The sequence below is a fragment of the Hemicordylus capensis genome, chromosome 1 (genome assembly GCF_027244095.1).
Source record: "Hemicordylus capensis ecotype Gifberg chromosome 1, rHemCap1.1.pri, whole genome shotgun sequence".
NCBI classification, from domain to species: Eukaryota; Metazoa; Chordata; class Lepidosauria; order Squamata; family Cordylidae; genus Hemicordylus; species Hemicordylus capensis.
This window is the reverse complement of record NC_069657.1, coordinates 149,593,892-149,612,965: the sequence shown is the minus strand read 5'-3', so window position 1 is coordinate 149,612,965 and position 19,074 is coordinate 149,593,892. Positions and strand designations below refer to the sequence as shown.

The 19,074-nt window shown below is 43.2% G+C and overlaps 1 protein-coding gene across 2 annotated transcripts; it reads left to right on the top strand.

Annotated features, from left to right (window-relative positions):
- Positions 1 to 10,462: 10,462 nt before the first annotated feature.
- Positions 10,463 to 16,318, top strand: MMAB (metabolism of cobalamin associated B). 2 transcript variants are annotated; one of them, XM_053284252.1, is made up of 9 exons: positions 10,534 to 10,784; positions 11,551 to 11,615; positions 12,085 to 12,178; positions 13,045 to 13,102; positions 13,552 to 13,624; positions 13,895 to 13,992; positions 14,929 to 14,993; positions 15,256 to 15,315; positions 16,022 to 16,318. In XM_053284252.1, exons 1-9 carry the CDS (start codon positions 10,687 to 10,689, stop codon positions 16,107 to 16,109), a joined length of 699 nt encoding a protein of 232 aa, XP_053140227.1. In that variant the 5' UTR covers positions 10,534 to 10,686; the 3' UTR covers positions 16,110 to 16,318. The 2 variants fall into 2 exon arrangements, with proteins under 2 accessions (XP_053140222.1, XP_053140227.1); XM_053284247.1 differs by lacking the exon at positions 11,551 to 11,615 and having other exon boundaries at positions 10,463 to 10,784.
- The last annotated feature ends 2,756 nt before the right edge of the window (positions 16,319 to 19,074 follow it).

The following is a 19,074-nucleotide window of genomic DNA, read 5'->3' as shown; positions in this document are numbered from 1 at the left end:
TAAGCTCAATGAGGCACATTTCCTCCCTAGTAAATGTGCTTAGAATTATAATAATGTCAGGGTGTAGCAAAGCATTTTTCATTGGTGATGCAGAAACAAATGCTAGGGAGGCAGATGGGTTGAGGTTAGGTCATCACAAAGGAGCATGGTGTGTTGTTTTTTGTTTGTTTGTTTCTTTGGGGGGGTGTAATAGGTAAGACAACAACAAAAAAGTCAGGAGGGTAAAATAACTCCAGAGCACATGGAGCTTTTTAAAAACTGCAATCACAGAACCTCAGTCAGAATGTATACCAAAAATAAGAAAAGGTACCGCTAAGTCCAGGAGGATGCCAGCATGGCTAACAAGTCAAGGAAGCTATAAAAGGCAAGAATACCTTCTTCAGAAAATGGAAATTCTGCCCAAATGAGGAGAACAGAAAGAGACGATGACCCTGGAAAGAGACATGCAGGGAGACAATAAAGGATGCAAAAAGATAATTTGAGGAACATGTAGCTAAAAGCATCAAGGGGAATAATAAAACCTTTAAATACATCAGAAGTAGGAAACTGCTAGGGAGGTGGTTGGACTGTTACAAAGGAGTGAAAAATATATAACTGATCCTTACAATCAGGCTTTGTACCAGAGGACTGGAAAGTAGCCAATGTAACACCGATTTTCCAAAAGGGATCCAGGGGCGATCCGGGAAATTACAGGTTGGTTAGCTTAATGTCAGCTCCAGGCAAATTGATGGAAAGCATTCTGAAGGATAAAATTGTTAAGCACATAGAAGAACAGGCCCTGCTGGGAGTTAACCAGCATGGCTTCCGCAAAGGTAAACCTTGCCTCACAAACCTTTTTGAGTTCTTTGAGAGTGTCAACAAGTGTGTGAATCAAGGTGATCCAGTTGACATAGTATACCTGGACTTCCAAAAAGCTTTCAAAAAGTTCCTCATCAAAGACTCTTGAAAAAGCTTAGCAGCCATGGGATAAGGGGACAAGTCCATGTGTGGATTGCTAACTGGTTGAAAGATAGGAAACAGAGGGTAGGTATAAATGGAGAGTTTTTCACAATGGAGGGAAGTAAGAAGTGGGGTCCCTCAGGGATCTGTACTGAGACTAGTGCTTTTTAATTTATTCATAAATGATCTAGAAGTTGGGGTAAGCAGCACGGTGGCCAAATTTGCAGATGATACCAAACTATTTAGGGTAGTGAAATCCAAAACAGATTGTGAAGAGCTCCAAAAGGATCTCTCCAAACTGAGTGAGTGGGTGACAAAATGCCAAATGTGGTTCATTGTTGGCAAGTGTAAAGTGAGGCACACTGAGACAAAAAAATCCAAACTTCACATGTATGCTGATGGGATCTGAGCTGTCGGTGACTGACCAGGAGAGGTATCTTGGGGTCATGGTGTACAGCTCACTGAAAATTTCAACTCAATGTGCAGCAGCTGTGAAAAAGGTCAGTTCCATGCCAGGAATCCTTAGGAAGGGGATTGAAAATTAAAATATCAATATAATGCCCTTATACAAAACAATGGTGTGGCCACACCTGGAGTACTGCATACAATTCTGGTCACCACATCTAATAAAAGACATTGTAGAACTGGAAAAGGTGCAGAAGAGGGCAACCAAGATGATCAGGGGCCTAGAGCACCTTTCTTATGAGACAAAGCTACAACACCTGGGGCTATTTAGAAAAAAGGCTACTGTGGGGAGACATGATTGAGGTCTATAAAATCATGTATGGAGTGGAGAAAGTGGATAGAGAGAGATTTTCCTCCCTCTCACATAAATAGAACCAGAGGTCATCCCATGAAATTGATTGTCGAGAAATTTAGGACCAACACACAGGAGTACTTTTTCACACAACGCATAATCAACTTGTAGAATTCTCTGCCACAAGATGTGGTGATAGCCAACAACCTGGATGGTTTTAAGAGGGGTTTGGATAACTTCATGGAGAGGTCTATCAATGGCTACTAGTCTGAGGGCTATAGGCCACCTCCAGCCTCAGAGGCAGGATGCTTCTGAGTACCAGTTGCAGGGGAGTAATAGTAGGAGAAGGCATGCCCTCAACAGCGGCATCTGGCAAGCCACAGTGTGACTGGACTAGATAGGCCTTGGGCCTGATCCAGCAGGGCTGTTCTTATGTTCTAAAAGGATTGTGAAGGGGGATAAGGAGATTCTGGAGCAGCTCAATAAATTCTTTGCATCTGTCTTTATGGCAGAGGATGCATAACATATACCATACTGTCTTGAGATTGTTTGAATGGAAGGCAGTATAAAAATTGCATAAATAAATAAAATGCCTGAACTGAGCTGCTCAGGAACAGAGGCTGAAGAACTGAGTCAAATAGAGGTAACAAGAGATGATGTTCTAAACTGTTTTGAAAAATTAAAAATTAACAGATCACCAGGGCCAGATGACATCCATACAAATCCTTATAGAACTCAAATGTGAAATTACTGGTCTTCTAGCAAAAATATGTAACTTTTCCCTACAGAGAACTGTAAAGTAGCTAGTGTAACATTCATCTACAAAAAACCCCCCCAAAAAACAAGGGCGGTGGGGGTGGGGGTGGCAGATCCAAGAAGTTACAGGTCAGTTTGCTTAACATCTGTTCTGGGTAAGTTTATGGAAAGCATAATTTAAGATAAAATTGTTAAACATATAGAACAGGGCTTGCTGAAGGAGATTCAGTATGGCTTCTGCAAAGGTAAGTCTTGCTTCACTAACCTTTTGAAGTTCTTTGAGATGCCCAATAGCTATGTGGATAGAGGTGAACCAGTTAATACAGTACACTTGAACTTTCAAACAGCTTTTGACAAGGTCCCTCATCAAACAAATAAATTTAGCAGTCAAGGGATTAAGGGACAGGTTCATTCGTGGATTAGTAACTGGTTGAATGGCAGGAAATAAAGCGTAGGAATAAATAGACAATTTTCACAGTGGAGAGATGCAACCGTTGTGGTCCCCTAGGGTTCTGTGTTGGGAGTAGAGTTTTTTAACTGATTCATAAGTGATCTAGAAATTGGGGTAAGCAGTGAGGCGGTCAAATTTGCAGATGACCTTGTCATCAAGGCCTAGCAGGGCTTTTGAAAACAAATGATACTTTTCCTTTCAGGTGAAGAAATCCAGTGAGCCAATGCCAAAAGGAATCAGACACTAGATAGAAGCATCTATGTGGGACACTCATGGTCATCGTGTGTAAGGTGGAAGAATTTCATCACATTAAAAAAAGAGTTTTGCTCACAGAGGAAATATAAACACTACCTTTCCTTCAAACCAATCCTTTATCTTCTGACATCCTTATGACAATACTTAATGTTTGCCATGATTTTACATTGAATTGTTGCAGTTGTATGCAATGGTCATTTGGTTTGCTGCCTCAAAGGGGCCAATGGAAAGGTGGTATACCAATAGATCCCTTTAGCCCCTTGTAAGGACCCTTGTAAGTTAGATTGGCAGGTAATATTTTATTTATGTGGTGAGATAGTGACCTTTTTGTGGTAATCTTTTATCAGCTTTGGCTGATATGCCAACTGATAGGCCACAGTTACTCATGCTCTGATAACCTCATGCTTAAATTACTGCAATGCATTGTACATGGGGCTGCCTTTGAGAACGGTCTGGAAACTGCAGCAGGTACAAAATAGGGCTGCAAGATTATTAACTGGAACTGGACGTTTTGATCACATTACGCCACTGCTTTGTCAGCGGCACTGGCTCCCAGTCTGTTTCCAGGCCCAATTCAAAGTGCTGGTTTTAACCTTCAAAACCCTAAATGACTTGGGACCAGATTACCTGAGAGCACCTTGCCCTATATATCCCGACTCAAACCTTAAGATATTCTTTGGAGGCTCTGCTCCGAGTGCTCCTGCTGAATGAGGTGAGGCAGGCAGCTACTAGGAAGAGGCCCTTTTTAGTGGTTCGACCCCATTTATGGAATAGCCTCCCCAGTGCGGTTGACCTGGCTTCATCACTTTGTTCTTTTAGATTTCAGGTAAAGGCCTTTTTGTTCACTCAAGCCTTTTAAATTTTGATTTTTACATTTAAATTTTTTAAAAAAATTTAAACTGTTTTGTATTGTAGTTTTTGTGTGTGTGTGTTTTATGATTTCATGTGTTACGTGTTTTTATTTGATGTTTTAATGCTGTGTTGTGAGCTGCCCAGAGAACAATTTCTTATGAGGTGGCTAACAAATAAAGTTTGATTATTATTATTATTTATTATTATTATTATTTATTTACACAGTCAGACAGGTGTTATTGACTGGTTTGTTTTATCCAGACATCAAGTCCTTCCCAAGGACCTGGGATGGCTGAATTTTATTGTCAGTGTTGTTGCTGTTATAGATATCGTCGCAGAATATAGGCTGTTCCCAGTAAAGTTGCCTTTTGTAATTGGCTGATGGTGATTTCTGTGGCCCCTATGGTGTTGAGGTGCTCTTCAAGGTCTTTTGGAACTGCACCCAGGGCGCCAATTACCACTGGGATTATTTTGGTCTTTTTCTGCCACAGCCTTTCAATTTCAATTTGTAGATCTTTGTATTTTGTTATTTTTTCTATTTCTTTTTCTTCTATTCTGCTATCCTCTGGTATTGCTATGTCAATTTATTTATTAATTATTATTATTATTATTATTATTATTTTATTAATAGAACATATATTTGGGTCCCTTTGAAAACCTTTGTGATATGTTGCCACCACCACATTCTCTCCTGAATTGGGTTTCTGTATCTGACAATGGTATTGTGCCCGAGGGTAACATGAGGAGAAGAATAAAGACTCAATAGTTACAGCTTAAATGTTCCAAACAAAAAATAAATTTTATTTGTGATATTTATAATAAATATAATAATAAATAATTAATTTGTGTACAATATACTTCTGTACAGGGGCATAGCAAGGTAGTAGTGGGCCCAGAGACAAGATTTTAAAATGCTTCCCCCCCCCCCACTGAAGCTCGGCTCATGAAGTAAAGAAATCTTAAATGAGGCTGAATAGTGGTAACAAAAAGCATAGTAAATTTTATATATTTAAGGAGATATATATGAATGAATGAATGAATATCTATCTATCTATCTATCTCCTATGTACCACAATGGAATATCATCCTAAATTATTTTTTTAAAGGTTTTGTAAATTGTGGACGATGCAAGTCATTTAATGGTACTAGAGAAAGACACACTGTTCTAGTAGGTCCTGGTCTTAACGCTCACATCAGTTTCGGAGGATGAATACAACTGAAGGAAGCCCGGGCCGGTGCGTGGCTGGAGGAGTCAGTCATGTGACTTGCCTCTGGGGGGGAGCCAAAGCAGTGGGCCCTCAGACAACTGTCTCCCCTTGCCCTATTATAGTTACGCCCCTGCTTCTGTAGTTTTATTTACTCTACTCTTTAGAGTCACATGCATAATAATGGTTGCAGAAACAAAGTAACAGACTTAATCCTATCTACTGAACAGACAGTAAACAGACTGTTAGACTTTAGTTTGAACTATAATCTCAAGTTTTCATTGTATGCTGTCTCATTACTTGACAGAGGCTTTTCCTTTCAGATTTTTTAGATGACTCATTTGGAATATACACACTTTATTTGACCTATAATATTTTAGTGGAACCCAACCTCCCCAGCTGTACAATCCGTGTATTAACTATACTCTCCCGGAATAAATATATTTTAGCCACCCTTGTTTGTTAGAGGTTTTCCTTGGTGTGTAAGAACCTACCCACCTAACCCATAACCCTCAATCCCTCTCTCCTTATCAGGTTAACCCTCAGCTCTGTAAACTTCATAGCCTCATGCCCTCGCCATTCTAAAGCCCCTCCCTCAGGAATCTTCCAAAGAGGCATAGATTTTCTTCACCTATGAAGAAAAGGCATAATGGTGGCTCCCCTGCTCCCCCCAGTTCTGGGAATAGTTTCCTCTTCTTCTCTACAGCTGAGAGCATCTGGCCACACCCTTCCCAACGGACGTAGGACTAGAACCAGCGGGTGGAAATGACAGGGAACAGAAACAGATTCAGGATAGACACTGGAAGGAAATTCATAACTGTAAGGGCTTTTTGACAGTGGAACAGTTTGCCTTGCTTGGCGGTGAGCTCTCCTTTTCTAGAGGTTTCGATAGAGACTGGACAGCCATCTGTCAGGGATGCTGCAGCAGTTTCCTGCTCTGAGCAGCAGGCTGGACTAGAAGACCTCCAAGGTCCCTTCCAACTCTAACATTCTGTGAATCTCTGCCTTAAACTCATGAGGTCTAGAAACACAGTTAGATTCTTGGAAGCTGTTGGATACTGCATCACTCCTAGCCACTGCTGTTGCTGCTAGTCATCTTTAGGGCATTGCTGATGCTATCAAAACATTATTGATTGTACAGATCCCAGGAGTGACACAACTACAAATATATAGAAAAGTGCCCAGAGGTAGAAGCTGAGAGCCGATAAATGAGCAGCATAATGACATGGAGAGGGAAGTGGGAGCAGAGCAGGGGACTGAGGTGTGCTGGGGATAGTTTGGGAAAAGCTTGGCCAAGAGATGGGTCTCAAGATGAGAAGGAAGCTGGGGGGACGCTCTTTCAAGGAGCAGCATGACATTAGAGAGCTGATGACAATAAAGACCTTGGTCCCATGAAACAGCATTCTCTGATCTTCTTACCATCTGCTCCAATCCAGAATCAAGGAACCTGTCAAGGAAACAGGTATGAGACAAGTTCAGGATAAGCAAGATATTAGTGGTGTGCACGGAACCACGCGGCACGGTCCGGCACTGAGGGGGGGTCTACCTTTAAGGGCGGGGGGGTAGAACTTACCCCTCCCACCGCTCTTCCCCCTCCGGCGCTGCGTTTTAAATTGAAGTTTTCGGGGCAGCAGCGTTCCTCCCTGCCGCCCCTGCCCCCATCGTTGCCCGGAAGAAGGAGTGAGACGAGCATGCATGTGTGCGTCGCGGTGCGCGCGCGCCGCATATGTCACACGCACCTGCAAGAAAGGTGCAGTTATAATTTTCAGGTAGTGCCATAATTTGTTAATTAAGAGATTAACAAAAAACGAGCTTGACTTGTAGTTTTGAGCTGATATTATGGTAAAGTTATTTGAAAGATGGGTGTCAGATGTTTGGACAGGGGCACAATTTCAGTACTTGCCCTAGGTGCTATTTTCCCTAGATACGCCTCTGTCACCAGATGGAGTACACAGAAATCAAATTGATTACATTATTGGTGCAAGGAGGTGGAAGAGCTCAGTTATAACAGCAAAGATGTGGCCGGAGGCCGATTGTGGAATAGATCACAAAATGCTCATGTACAAGTTCCTAGTCAAGCTAAAGCAAAAAAACAAAGCTATCTAGTTTCCACAATATGAACTTAAGAATGTACCCACCATTTTCAAGGAGAACATCAGGAACCTCTTTGAAGTTCTGAACTCACCGACTGGGAACCAGAGGAACCGTGGAATGAAATCAAAGACGTTGTTAAGGATGAATGTGAAAAGAGACTGCCAAGACCAAGAAACAGAAGAAAGCAAAATGGATTTCAGAACAGACAGTGGAAATTGCCAGGAAGAGGATAGAAGCCAAAGTCAAGAGAGATAAAGACCTCAGGAAGGAACTTAATAGGGCATTTCAGAAAGCTGTTAGAAGAGACAAGGAAAGTTTTCCAGAAGATCTCTGAACTCAGAAGTAAGTTCCAGCCTCGAATTGGTATGCTAAGGGATGCCAAAGGGCACATACTAACTGATTCAGAGATGGAAGGAGTATATTGAAAATCTGTACAGCAGGGATGTCAATATCCAAGATAGTCTAGAAGACATTCCTTACTTGCAAGAACCTCTTGTACGGGAAGATGAAGTTGGATCAGCACTTTGGTCATTACCAAGTCGGAAGGCTAGAGGAATTAATGGAATAGCTACAGAAATATGGCAGGCAACAGAAGAAGAATCAGTCAAGGCTCTAACCAAACTATGCCAGCAAATTTGGAGATTGGCCAACAGATTGGAAGAGGTCAGCCTACATACCCATACCAAAGAAAGGAGACTTAACAGATTGCACAAACCATCACACAATAGCCTTAATTTCACATGCTAGCAAAATAATGCTCAGGAACATCCAACGCAGATTAGAGCCCTACATGGAAAGGGAACTGTCGGATGTTCAAGCTGGTTTCAGAAAAGGCCAAGGAACAAGAGACATCATTGCTGATGCACGCTGGATAATTGAGAAAGCCAAAGAATACCAAAAAGAAGTCAATATGTGCTTTATTGACTACAGAAAAGCCTTTGCGTCAACCATGTCAAGTTGTGGAATATCCACAAATAATAAAAAATAATATCCTTAGGAAAATGGGTGTCCCAGAACATCTCATTGTTCTCATGCGAAACCTATATACAGGACAGGAAGCCACAGTTCAGAAGGAACATGGTGAAACAGACTGGTTCCAGAGCAGCAAAGGAGTAAGACAAGGCTGTCTACTTTCTCCTTATTTATTCAACTTATATACTGAACATATACTGAGAGAAGCTGGATTGGAAGAAGATGAGTGTGGTTTTAAAGTTGGAGGAAGAAACATCAATAACTTGCGCTACATTGATGACACCACTCTGATAGCAAAGAATGCGGATTATCTGCAAGCTCTAGTAATGAAAGTCGATTATTTCTAAAAACTGTAAACAGCCAACAAAAACAGTATGAAGTTAGCAGGGGAGGGGGCACTTCCCAGTGTATTGCACAGAGTGCCACATGTATGACTATTTGCCCCATGGGCAGAAGTCATGGGTGTATGCTCAGTGCAAGGAGCTCCTGGCTCTCAGGGAACAAATTCATTCCCTTGAGACCAAGGTGGCAGATCTGGAGAAGCTAAAAGAGACAGAGAGGCATATTGACGAGACTTTCAGGGATGTGATAGACGCATCCCACTCCAGGGCTGATAGCTCCTCTGCTGTCAGGGAGAATGAAGGTCTCGGGCAAGGAGGACATCGGTCTGAGGAGGAGGAAAACACTCCTTTAGAAAGAACCCCTTCCATGGATGATGAGCCCATATCCTCTCGCACGAGGGACTCTTCTGGGGGGTGAGGGCCTACTTATAGTAGGTGATTCGATCATTAGAGGTATAGAAGGTTGCAGACATCGCACAGCGTCTAGATAGGCTCTTAGGCAGTGCTGGGGAGGAGACAGCTGTCATGGTGCACATCGGCACCAACGATGTGGAGAAATGCAGTTGGGAAGCCAAATTTAGGCTGATAGGTAGCTTATTGAAGTCCAGGACCCCCAAGGTAGCATTCGCAGAAATGTTACCTGTTCCACGTGCAGGTACAGTGAGACAGGCAGAGCTGAGGGGTTTCAATGGGTGGATGAGACATTGGTGCTGGGGGGAGGGGTTTAGATTTGTTAGGCACTGGGATACATTTTGGGGCAAGCAAGGCCTGTACAAAAGGGATGGGCTGTACTTGAACCAAGATGGAACCAGCCTGTTGGTGCTTAAAATCAAAAAGGTTGCAGAGCAGCTTTTAAAATAACGCCTGGGGAATAGCTGACAGGAGCTGGGCAGTATTCGGTTCGCCAAATGCCATCCTTTAAAGTGCGAGGTGCAAAGGATTCAGATAAAACAGAAAGGGACAGAGCAGAACCACATAAAGAACAGACAGAAGCCTGTGCCAGCTGGTCAAAGAGTCAAAAGAAAGATAGCATACATCAGGTGAGAAATTCAGCGTATAGGTGCTTATATGCCAATGCCAGAAGCCTTCTGGGAAAAGTTGAAGGAAAAAGAATAAGAGGACGACCAGCAGTAAGGTGGATGGACTCCATTACTACAACAATGAACGCACCCACTAAGAGACCTTAAAGGTCAAGTTAAAGACAGATCGTCCTGGAGAGAATGTATCTATGTGGTCACTAAGAGTTGACACCGACTTGACTGCACTCAATCAACAGCTATACTGGCTAAAAGAAAATCAGAGACCTCACCATATATAGACAGAGGTAGGTCCATTTGCTGCTCTTGACCACAACAGCTGTATGGCATCTCAATCTTCAGATTTAATATTTGCTTTCATACCCTAGCTACAATTTTCCCAGAGCCTCTATTTCCCCACCTTTCTTAATCTACTGTCACCCTCATGTTGTTTCCTAGTGCGTAAGATCCACAGAGCAGAGACCTACTCTAGAGGGCTGTAGCCTTCATACTCTTGCTTGTGGACTTCCCAGACATATTTGGTGACCACACTGGGAAGGAGAATATCGAAAAAGAATGGTTTATTAAATTACTATAACTAAGTGGAGCCTCTATGTCCAGGAATAGTGTACCTCTAAATGCCAGCTCCTGCAGCGCAAACAACACAGGAGAGCTGCAGCCTTCACACCCTGCATGCAAGCTCTTCCAACAGCCACTTGGAAACTGAGAACTGTGTAGCGCCGCCGAGCACTTCAAGGACAGGAACTGAGCCTCTACTCCCGCTACCCTTTTACAAGCCTCCGCGTCTGCTTCCTGAGTCTTCCTTGCCGCTTCCCGCAATGCATTGCATTCTGGGCTGGCTCACCACGCGACTGCTTCAAGCGTCTCAGTCAGTGCGGGAGTTCCAAAGAGGCGTGGCCCGCCCTCTCGCGCACAGTTGTGGCTTTACCTCCCCCGCTCCTTGCCAGAACTCAAGTTCTCGGTGTTTCGTCCAATCGGAAGCGGCTGCGACGGTAGGCGAGAGGGGACATGCTTGGCTTCTCCGGGTATGGCTATCGCGGCGCTTTGCGGCAGGCGCTGCCTGGGGGTCGTTGCTAGCTGGGGAACAAGGAGGATGCTTTGCCAGGAGCAAAGCGAGCCGCCCAGGTGAGCATGCACACACCTTAAATTGGCACAATGTAAATAAATCCGGAATGGCCACATTTATTTGGTGCATGGTTTATGCATAGGTGGACACCCTATTTAGATTTGCACGGTTGACGTAAACTGCGGTGCAGAATGCAAGCGCGCAATTTATACGAATTGGGGTGCAATATTTAATATGTGCAAGTTATGCAAATTGGAGCAAGGTATTTAAATATGCATGTATGATGCACATCAGTTATTTGGGTGGAGGTGCCACAAAACCTTCAAGAGTTCTCTAATGTGGGTTCTCAGATGTTGGACTACAACTCCCATTATTCCCAGCCACAACGCTCTGGCCTTTGTGATGAAGTGATGAGAGTTGTAGTCCAACAACATCTAGGGACCCACGTTTGAGGACCCTTGCAAGGCTGTAGTTCATTAAATCCACTTGATAGAGAGTTGGTCCCATTGAACTTCTGGGTAAATATACATAAGATTGTATCTTACTGCAGATACTACAGTTCTGTGCACATTTGCATGTGAGAAAACCCCACTGAACACAGTGAGATTTCCAAGTAAAGGGATTGCACCACCCATCAATATTTTATTGCTGGTTTTTAAACTGTTGGGAGTTAAAAATTGGGTGTGTTGATTTTTTTTTATAATCTTGGGAGCTCCCCCCCAAAATTCAAATATCAAATTGACATTAGTTTCAAATCTGAATGTTATTCTCTCATGATCTTCTTTTGTTTTTAAGAACCATTTTATTATCTCTCATCCTTTCTAGCTTGGACCCCAAGCCCAGGAAAGCAACTCACTTTCCAAAGATTTACACCAAAACAGGTGACAAAGGTAACATCCTGAGAGATGACTTGGGCATTAACTACAGCTGGCTAACCACCTATAACTTACTGCTGGCATGAGTAGTCTCGTCATATGAGCAGTGTAATGTCTCAAGAATGCAACAACTACTTTTCTGACTGGAAAAACTACATGATGAATTTTCTCTCCTCGTGGAAGTAGTTACTGTGTGTCTATGTTAACTGAAATAGAAAAACAAACGTGAAATCTTTCAAAATGTAATGTCAATGCAATATTGTTACACTCATTTTTATTTTATTTTAATGCAAAATTGTCATGGGAATCTTAAGTATCTCAGCTTGTGCATTTCAGTGGAGTTATTTCCTTCACTCAGCTTCTGATCACTGTGTACACAAGATGTGCATGTTTTTGTTAATGCGGTGACAGAAAGCTTTGAGGATCTGCCTGTGCGCCAGTTCAAACTTCTCTTATAATATTGTTGTCTTTCATGCTTTTAAAGGATTTTCCAGCACATTCACTGGGGAGAGGAGAGCTAAAGATGACCAAATCTTTGATGCCCTGGGGACCCTGGATGAATTAAATTCAGCCATAGGGTAATTTAAAGATTACATGTAAGGCAAACTCAGTTTGCCACTATATTTCACAGAAGCATGCAGTCAGTTCTATGAAGACATGGGCAATCGCATGTTGCAGCTGGTTTTGTGGTAGCAAGCATGACTTGTCCCCTTAGCTAAGCAGAGTCTGCCCTGGTTGCATATGAATGGGAGACTAGAAGTGTGAGCACTGTAAGATATTCCCCTCAGGGGATGGAACTGCTCTGAGAAGAGCAGAAGGTTCCAAGTTCCCTCCCTGGCATCTCCAAGATAGGGCTGAGAGAGATTCCTGCCTGCAACCTTGGAAAAGCCACTGCCAGTCTGGGTAGTCAGTACTGAGCTAGATATGCCAAGGGTCTGACTCAGTAGGTGGCAGCTGCCTATGTTCCTAAAAATGTCTTTGCTAGTTGACAGCTGGTGATGCTATCCTCATGCAGCCTGTGAGATGGGATCACCTAGGGCAGTGATAAGGGTCCTGCACAATTGGAGCAGAGACCCTGCTTTTGTTACAGCTGCCCACAGTTATAGCTGCCCACAACTTGTGTCTTGTTGTTGCTGATGAAAGAGGGGCAGGCTGTGCCTGGCACTGCAGCCTACTCACAGATACCCAAAGACTCGATTTACAGTTCTGTATGTTTTAGTCCTATCAGGCAACAAAGTGCCATTTTTTGGTCAAATGTGGGGAGGAAATTAACCCCATTCCATTGCATTGGATGTCTTTAGGCCGAGTCGTTGTTCAGCTTGGGTTCCAGGCTTGTTTAAATTTCTAGCATAGCAGATAATTATTGCAGGAGATAACATTCCTGTGGGAAGGGGGAATGAGGGCTCCTACATCCTGGGATTAATTTCAGTATTTTTTCCTCCAGATTAAGTGCTGAATTTGGCAGCGAATGTGGCCATTCCTTTGTGAAAGAGCTTCACAAGGTGAGAAATAACTCGTTTCATGTGGCACTCAAAGGCACTGAAACCATACAGATACAGAAATTACTAGGCTGGGCTAGACTAAAGGTTTCCATTTCCAACAGCACCTTGCTTTTAACTGAGAGTGAAGGAGTGGAGAGCCCTCTTACCTTGAATCTTTGGTTGTGATAATTCATGCAGCTCTTCTACCCAGTCGAACATGACATAACAGTCATAGAGATTTGTGGCCAGAGCAGCAGCAGGCAAGGGATGCACTCCTTTGCAAAGTGCACTCTATGATCCTAAAGCTTGGATCCATCTCCTCCTCCTTCATAGCCAATGGGAGGGCAGGTGCTGATGTCATGAGGCTTTTCCATTCTGCTGGCACTGCAAAGCATGTTGGGAAATGGTCTTCTAAAGGTCATCTTTGCAATAACGTTTTGTTTCCAACACACTTTCCTTCCTCCCTGCAGGTCCAGTGTATGCTGCAGGATGCCGGCTCAAACGTCGCAACCCCTGTCTCCACAGCCAGAGAGTCCCACTTAAGTAAACAGAAAGATTTATAAATACTGGTACCCTTTTTTACCTTTATAAATACTGGTACCCTTTTTTATCCTTGCATTTTGAAAACTTTTGCCTTGTATTAGTATGTCCCTGCTTCTTCTTGTGGGTTTTGCCAAGTGAAAATAGTATCAAGGAGGCATCCTAAGCTTGTAAACTTTTTTTCCCTGAGCAGCAACATGAGACATGCAAGAACAACCTTGAGTGCCTACTTGAGCAACTAGCCTTTTCTCATCCATGTTCCCTTCTCCCTAGAACAAACGTCATTCAGTGAAAAGCCCATATTGGAGCTGGAAACGTGGATTGATAGATACACAGACCAGCTTCCACCACTCACGGCTTTCATTTTACCTGTAAGTATCTAACATGGTTTTTTGGGAACTCTGGGGTGTGTGATGTTTGCAATGGCTGAGAATCAGAGGCCCTATTGCTTATGAGCAACAAGAGCCATTCTCTGGCTTATCACCCCTCTCAGAACACATCAGGGGTCTACCCCATATTGCCAGGTGCCAAGAACCAGGGAAGCTAGTTGTTGGCCCAAGAATAGAGAAAGAGGCATGGACCACAGCAGGGATAGCCAGTTCTAGCAGTTGGGGCAGAGGTCTATGCAGGACTGAGCCAGTGGCTGAGTTTCAGAGAAGACTGGAGGAGATGGGAACAGCAGGGCAGACTCCTGATGCTTCAACAATAGATTAGCAGACTGAGTAGGCTCTGATGCCAGGCCTTTGTAGGCCTAGATGAGCAGCAACTGGCCTGTGGGGGTCAACTGACAGCCATTGAAGCAAGCTATTCCTGCAGCTGAGATTTATCTATTTATTCTTACATTTATACATTTATTCTTACATTTATATCCCACTCTTCCTTCAAGGAGCCCAGAGTGGTGTACTTGGTTGTGTTTATCCTCACAACAACCCTATGAGGGAGGGATAAGGGATTGGCCCAATCACCCAGTGAATATCATGGCTTCCCTGGCCTTAGTCCAACACACTAACCACTATACCACGCTGCTGACCTTGTATCGCAAAGCTTCATCTGGCTGGTTTGCAGTAGAGACTGAACTCCTGTGGAGCAGAAGGTAAGGTACCAGCTCCAAAACTGGCAGGGGTCTTGGTTCAAGACACCCAGCCAGTATGTTAGAGCCACTGATGCACTGGAAGGCCTTGGGCAAGTTCTCTCAGTCTAGCCCACAGAGCTTCCCTTCAGGTTGAAGCTTGCTCCTTTCTTCAGTGGAGAGAAGGCAATGTGGTGTATTAATTCCATGGCACCCTGCACTGCTTTTGTCGTTTCAGTCCGGCGGCAAGAGCAGCGCTGCCCTCCATCTCTGCAGAGCCGTCTGTCGCAGAGCTGAGAGGCGGTAAGTGAAGGGGACAAGCAACACGACAAAAAGCTGTTATAGACTCCATGAGCTGGCTGGGCTGCCAAACTCTTTCATACCGCTTGGAAGCGAGACATCAACTTTGGGCTTGGTGCATTAAAAGAGGTGGTTTTATTGGTTGAAAAATGCCACAGGAGCTTCCCAGCAATGGGCTGATTTTTAGCCTTCAGGTTAGAGACACTTTTAATTAACTTAATCAGCTTCACTATAATACCTTTTGGCTTTTTTTGCTTCTCCGCAGTGTTGTTCCTTTGGTGAAAACCGGAGAAGCGGATGCAAATGTAGCCAAGTATTTGAACAGGTAACTTGGATTTGTTCATGTAACAAGGCATAGTGAATACAACCTTGGGAAAGGCTTCCTAGTAGACTGTGGAGAAAGGAAATGGATGCAGGAGTAGGTAGCGTGGGATGAGAGCCAGTTTTGCAGTAGTGAGCATGAATTGTCCCCTTTGCTAAGGAAGGTATGCCTTGGCTTGCAATTGGGTGGGAGACTATATGTGAGTGCTGTAAGATTTTCTCTTTAGGGCAGGGGTGGGCAACCTTGGCTTGCCAACTCTTGTTGAACTACAGCTCCCATCATCCCCAGCCACAGTTTATTGGAACTTGGAGAGCCAAAGTTGCCTGTCCCAGCCTTAAGGGATGGGTCCATAGTTCAGTGGCAGAGCATCTATTTTTGCATGCAAAAGGTCCCATGTTCACTCCCTGACAGCATGTTCAGGCAGGGATGGAAGAGACTCCTGCCAGTAACCCTGGAGTGCTCCTACCAGTCAGTGTAGATAATACTGAGCTAGATGGACCAATGGTCTGACTCGGTAGAAAGCAACTTCCTATGTTCCTAATATATGATTATTTCAGATATTTGTTCATACTTAGGCTTAATTCTAGTAGGGTATGGGAACTGTTATGCCAGAGTCTTAAATGATCTTCTGTAGCCCTCTTTTCCTTATTTCTGCGACACTCACACATATGGTGGTTTCCTATCTCTTCCTGGTCTCTCCCCTTTTCAGACTTAGTGACTACCTGTTTGTTCTGGCCCGCTATGCTGCAATGAAAGAAGGGAAGAAAGAGAAAATCTATGTAAGAACCGAACCCTAAGATGAGGCCATGATGCAAGATGTGGCATGTGTGAACTTCAGCCAGAGATGACGAGAGTTAAAATGCAAATAATCTGATCTGTTGGGAAGCCCTCCTGAGAAAGAATTCAAAGTATACCAGTCCAAGTCATTGGCCATTTTGCATTGGACAGCAATTTAGTTGAGAGAATTCAGAGTGATTGTGAAAAATAAACACCTTTATGTATTTAAGGTGTTGTGGAGAAAAGCCCAGTCCACTGAAAAGGAGGGAGAGGCAGGCAGCATCTTTGTAGAGTTGCAAAGCTTCTGTTCCTGAGATATTGCATGATTGCCAACTGTTGCTGCAGGCATGTGGCAGCATGGTTGTGGTGGACCTTTAGGAAAAAGCCCAATTTTAAAGGAAGGGCTAAGGAGATTCTAGAGTAGATGAATGAATTCTTTGCATAATTAAAGATAAAATTGTTAAACGTATAGAAGAACTGATCTTGCTGAAGGAGATTCAGTATGGCTTCTGCAAAGTCTTGCCTCACTAACCTTTTGGAGTTCTTTGAGAGTGTCAGTGGTAATGTGGATAGAAGTGATCCAGTTGACATAGTACACTTGAACTTTCAAAAAGCTTTTGGCAAGATCCTTCATCAAATGCTTGAGTAAATTTAGCAGTCAAAGGATTGGGGACCAGTTCATTCATGGATTAGTAACTGCCTGAATGATAGGAAATAAAGGGTAGGAATAAATGGACAATTTCCACAGTGGAGAGATGGAAAAGGTGGTGTCCCCCACATATTTGTGTTGGGAGCAGTGCTTTTTAATTGATTCATAAATGATGAAGGAATTGGGGTAAGCAGTGAAGTGACCGAATTTGCAGATGACACTAAAATATATAGAGTAATGAAATCCAAAACAGATTGTGAGGAGCCTCCTCAAACTTGGTCAAAATGGCAAACACAGTTCAATGTCAGTAAGTGTAAAGTGATGCACACTGGAACAAAAAATCCCAACCTCACATATATACTGATGGAGTCTGAGTTGTCTGTGACTGACCAGGAGAAGGATATTGGGGTTATGGTGAACAGCTCATTGAAAATATTGACTTAGTGCACAGCAGCTAGGAAAAAGGCAAATTTCATGCTCGAGATCATTAAGAATGGGATTGAAAACAAAACTGTTACTATTATGATGCCATTATCAAATGTGTTGACACATTTAGAATATTGTATACAGTTCTGTTGGAGGACAGCTGTTCTTGTGGTAGCAAGCATTAATAGTCTCCTTTGCTAAGCAGAATCTGACTTGGTTGGCATTTGGATGGGTGACTACATGTGAGCACTGTAAGATATACACCTTAGGAGATGGGCCCAAAGTATCATGAATGCATGTATATATGCAAAAGATCCCATGCTCACTATCTGGAATCTCCCAAATAGGGCTGGGAAAGACTCCTGCCTGAAACCTTGGAGAGCTACTGCCAGTCAGGGTTGACTACTGAGCTAGGTAAATCAATGGTCTGACTCGGTATAAAGTAGCTTCCTATGTTCCCCATATCTCAAGGATATTGTATAATTGAAAAAGATGCAGAAGAGGGCAACCAAGATGATTGGGAGTCTAGAGCTATGAGGTCAGACTACAACATTTGAGCCTTTTTAGTTTAGAAAAATGGTGACTAAGGGGAGATATGATAGGTTTATAAAATTACACATGGTGTGGAAAGAGTGAATGGGGAAACATTCAGCCAGTTCTTCTCCCTCTCTCACAACACTAAAACCAGATGCCATCCCATCAAACTGATTGCCAGGAAATTTAGGACTGGGAAATGGAAGTACTGTTTCACACAGCACATAATTAATCTATAGAATTCTCTGCCATGGGATGTGGTGATGGTAACCAGCTTGGATGGCTTTAAGTGAAGCCTAGGCCTAGACAAATTCATGAAGGACATATTACCTACAGGTTCAGAGTCAGAATGCCCCTGAATGCCAGTGGCAGAGGAGCAATGACAGATGTGGCACACACTGATCTCCTGTTGGCTTCCCAGAGGTATGATGGACTAGATATGCCTTAGACCTAATCCAGCAAGACCTTTCATATGTTCTAATGCTTACACTTGGACCTACCCTGGTCGGTCTCAATAGAACTCATTTCCCCACAACCCCAGTACACAAGAATGCATGAGCCATGCCAAGCTGTTACATGTTCTTATGTTCACTTGCAGCGGCTGGCTGAGCACTGCAAGAGGTGATAACTCTGTCTTTGCAGTGCATAGCAACAGTTTCTTCCCCATCTTTCCTTCCAATTGCAAACCCCTAAGTTTGCCAACTCTTCATTCATCTTGATTTGTGTTCACACTTATTCATTTGAATGGGCCCAGTTCCTGTCTTATCTCTGCATTTCCTGCCCTTCTGTAATCTTCCCTGTTTGTATTTCTGCTTCAGCTTTAGGTGCATGAATTAATTTAATCCTGTTTCTCTGAACATATCTCAACTTCATTTTATAGTTCATTGGTTTTCATTGTAAAGACCATTAGATACAGACACTAAATATGTCTTATTTTATTACATCTTTTACTGTTATGTGCACCAAAGGGGGATCAGTGGTACTTAAGAAGCAACGGCCCCCAAGGCATCAACAACAGAAGCTGATGTGGAAGCTGCAATATATTTAATGTACAATTTAAATTGGTTGGATGTTCTTCCTTGTTCAGGGCACTAGGCATGAAGTCATTCCTCTGACTTCAAAGTCATCACCATGCTGTAGTGGTTAGAGTAAAGGTAAAGTTGTGCTGTCAAGTCTCACTTTTAGAGTAGGACTGGGAAAACCTGAGATCAAATCCCCATACAGCCATGAAACTCACTGGGTGATTCTGAGCCAGGCACTTCTCTCTCATCCTAACCTACCTCACAGGGTTGTTGTGAGAATAAACACTCCTCTGGGCTCCTTGGAGGAAGAGCAGGATAGAAATGTAAAAATAAAATATGAGGCATTTAAAACTG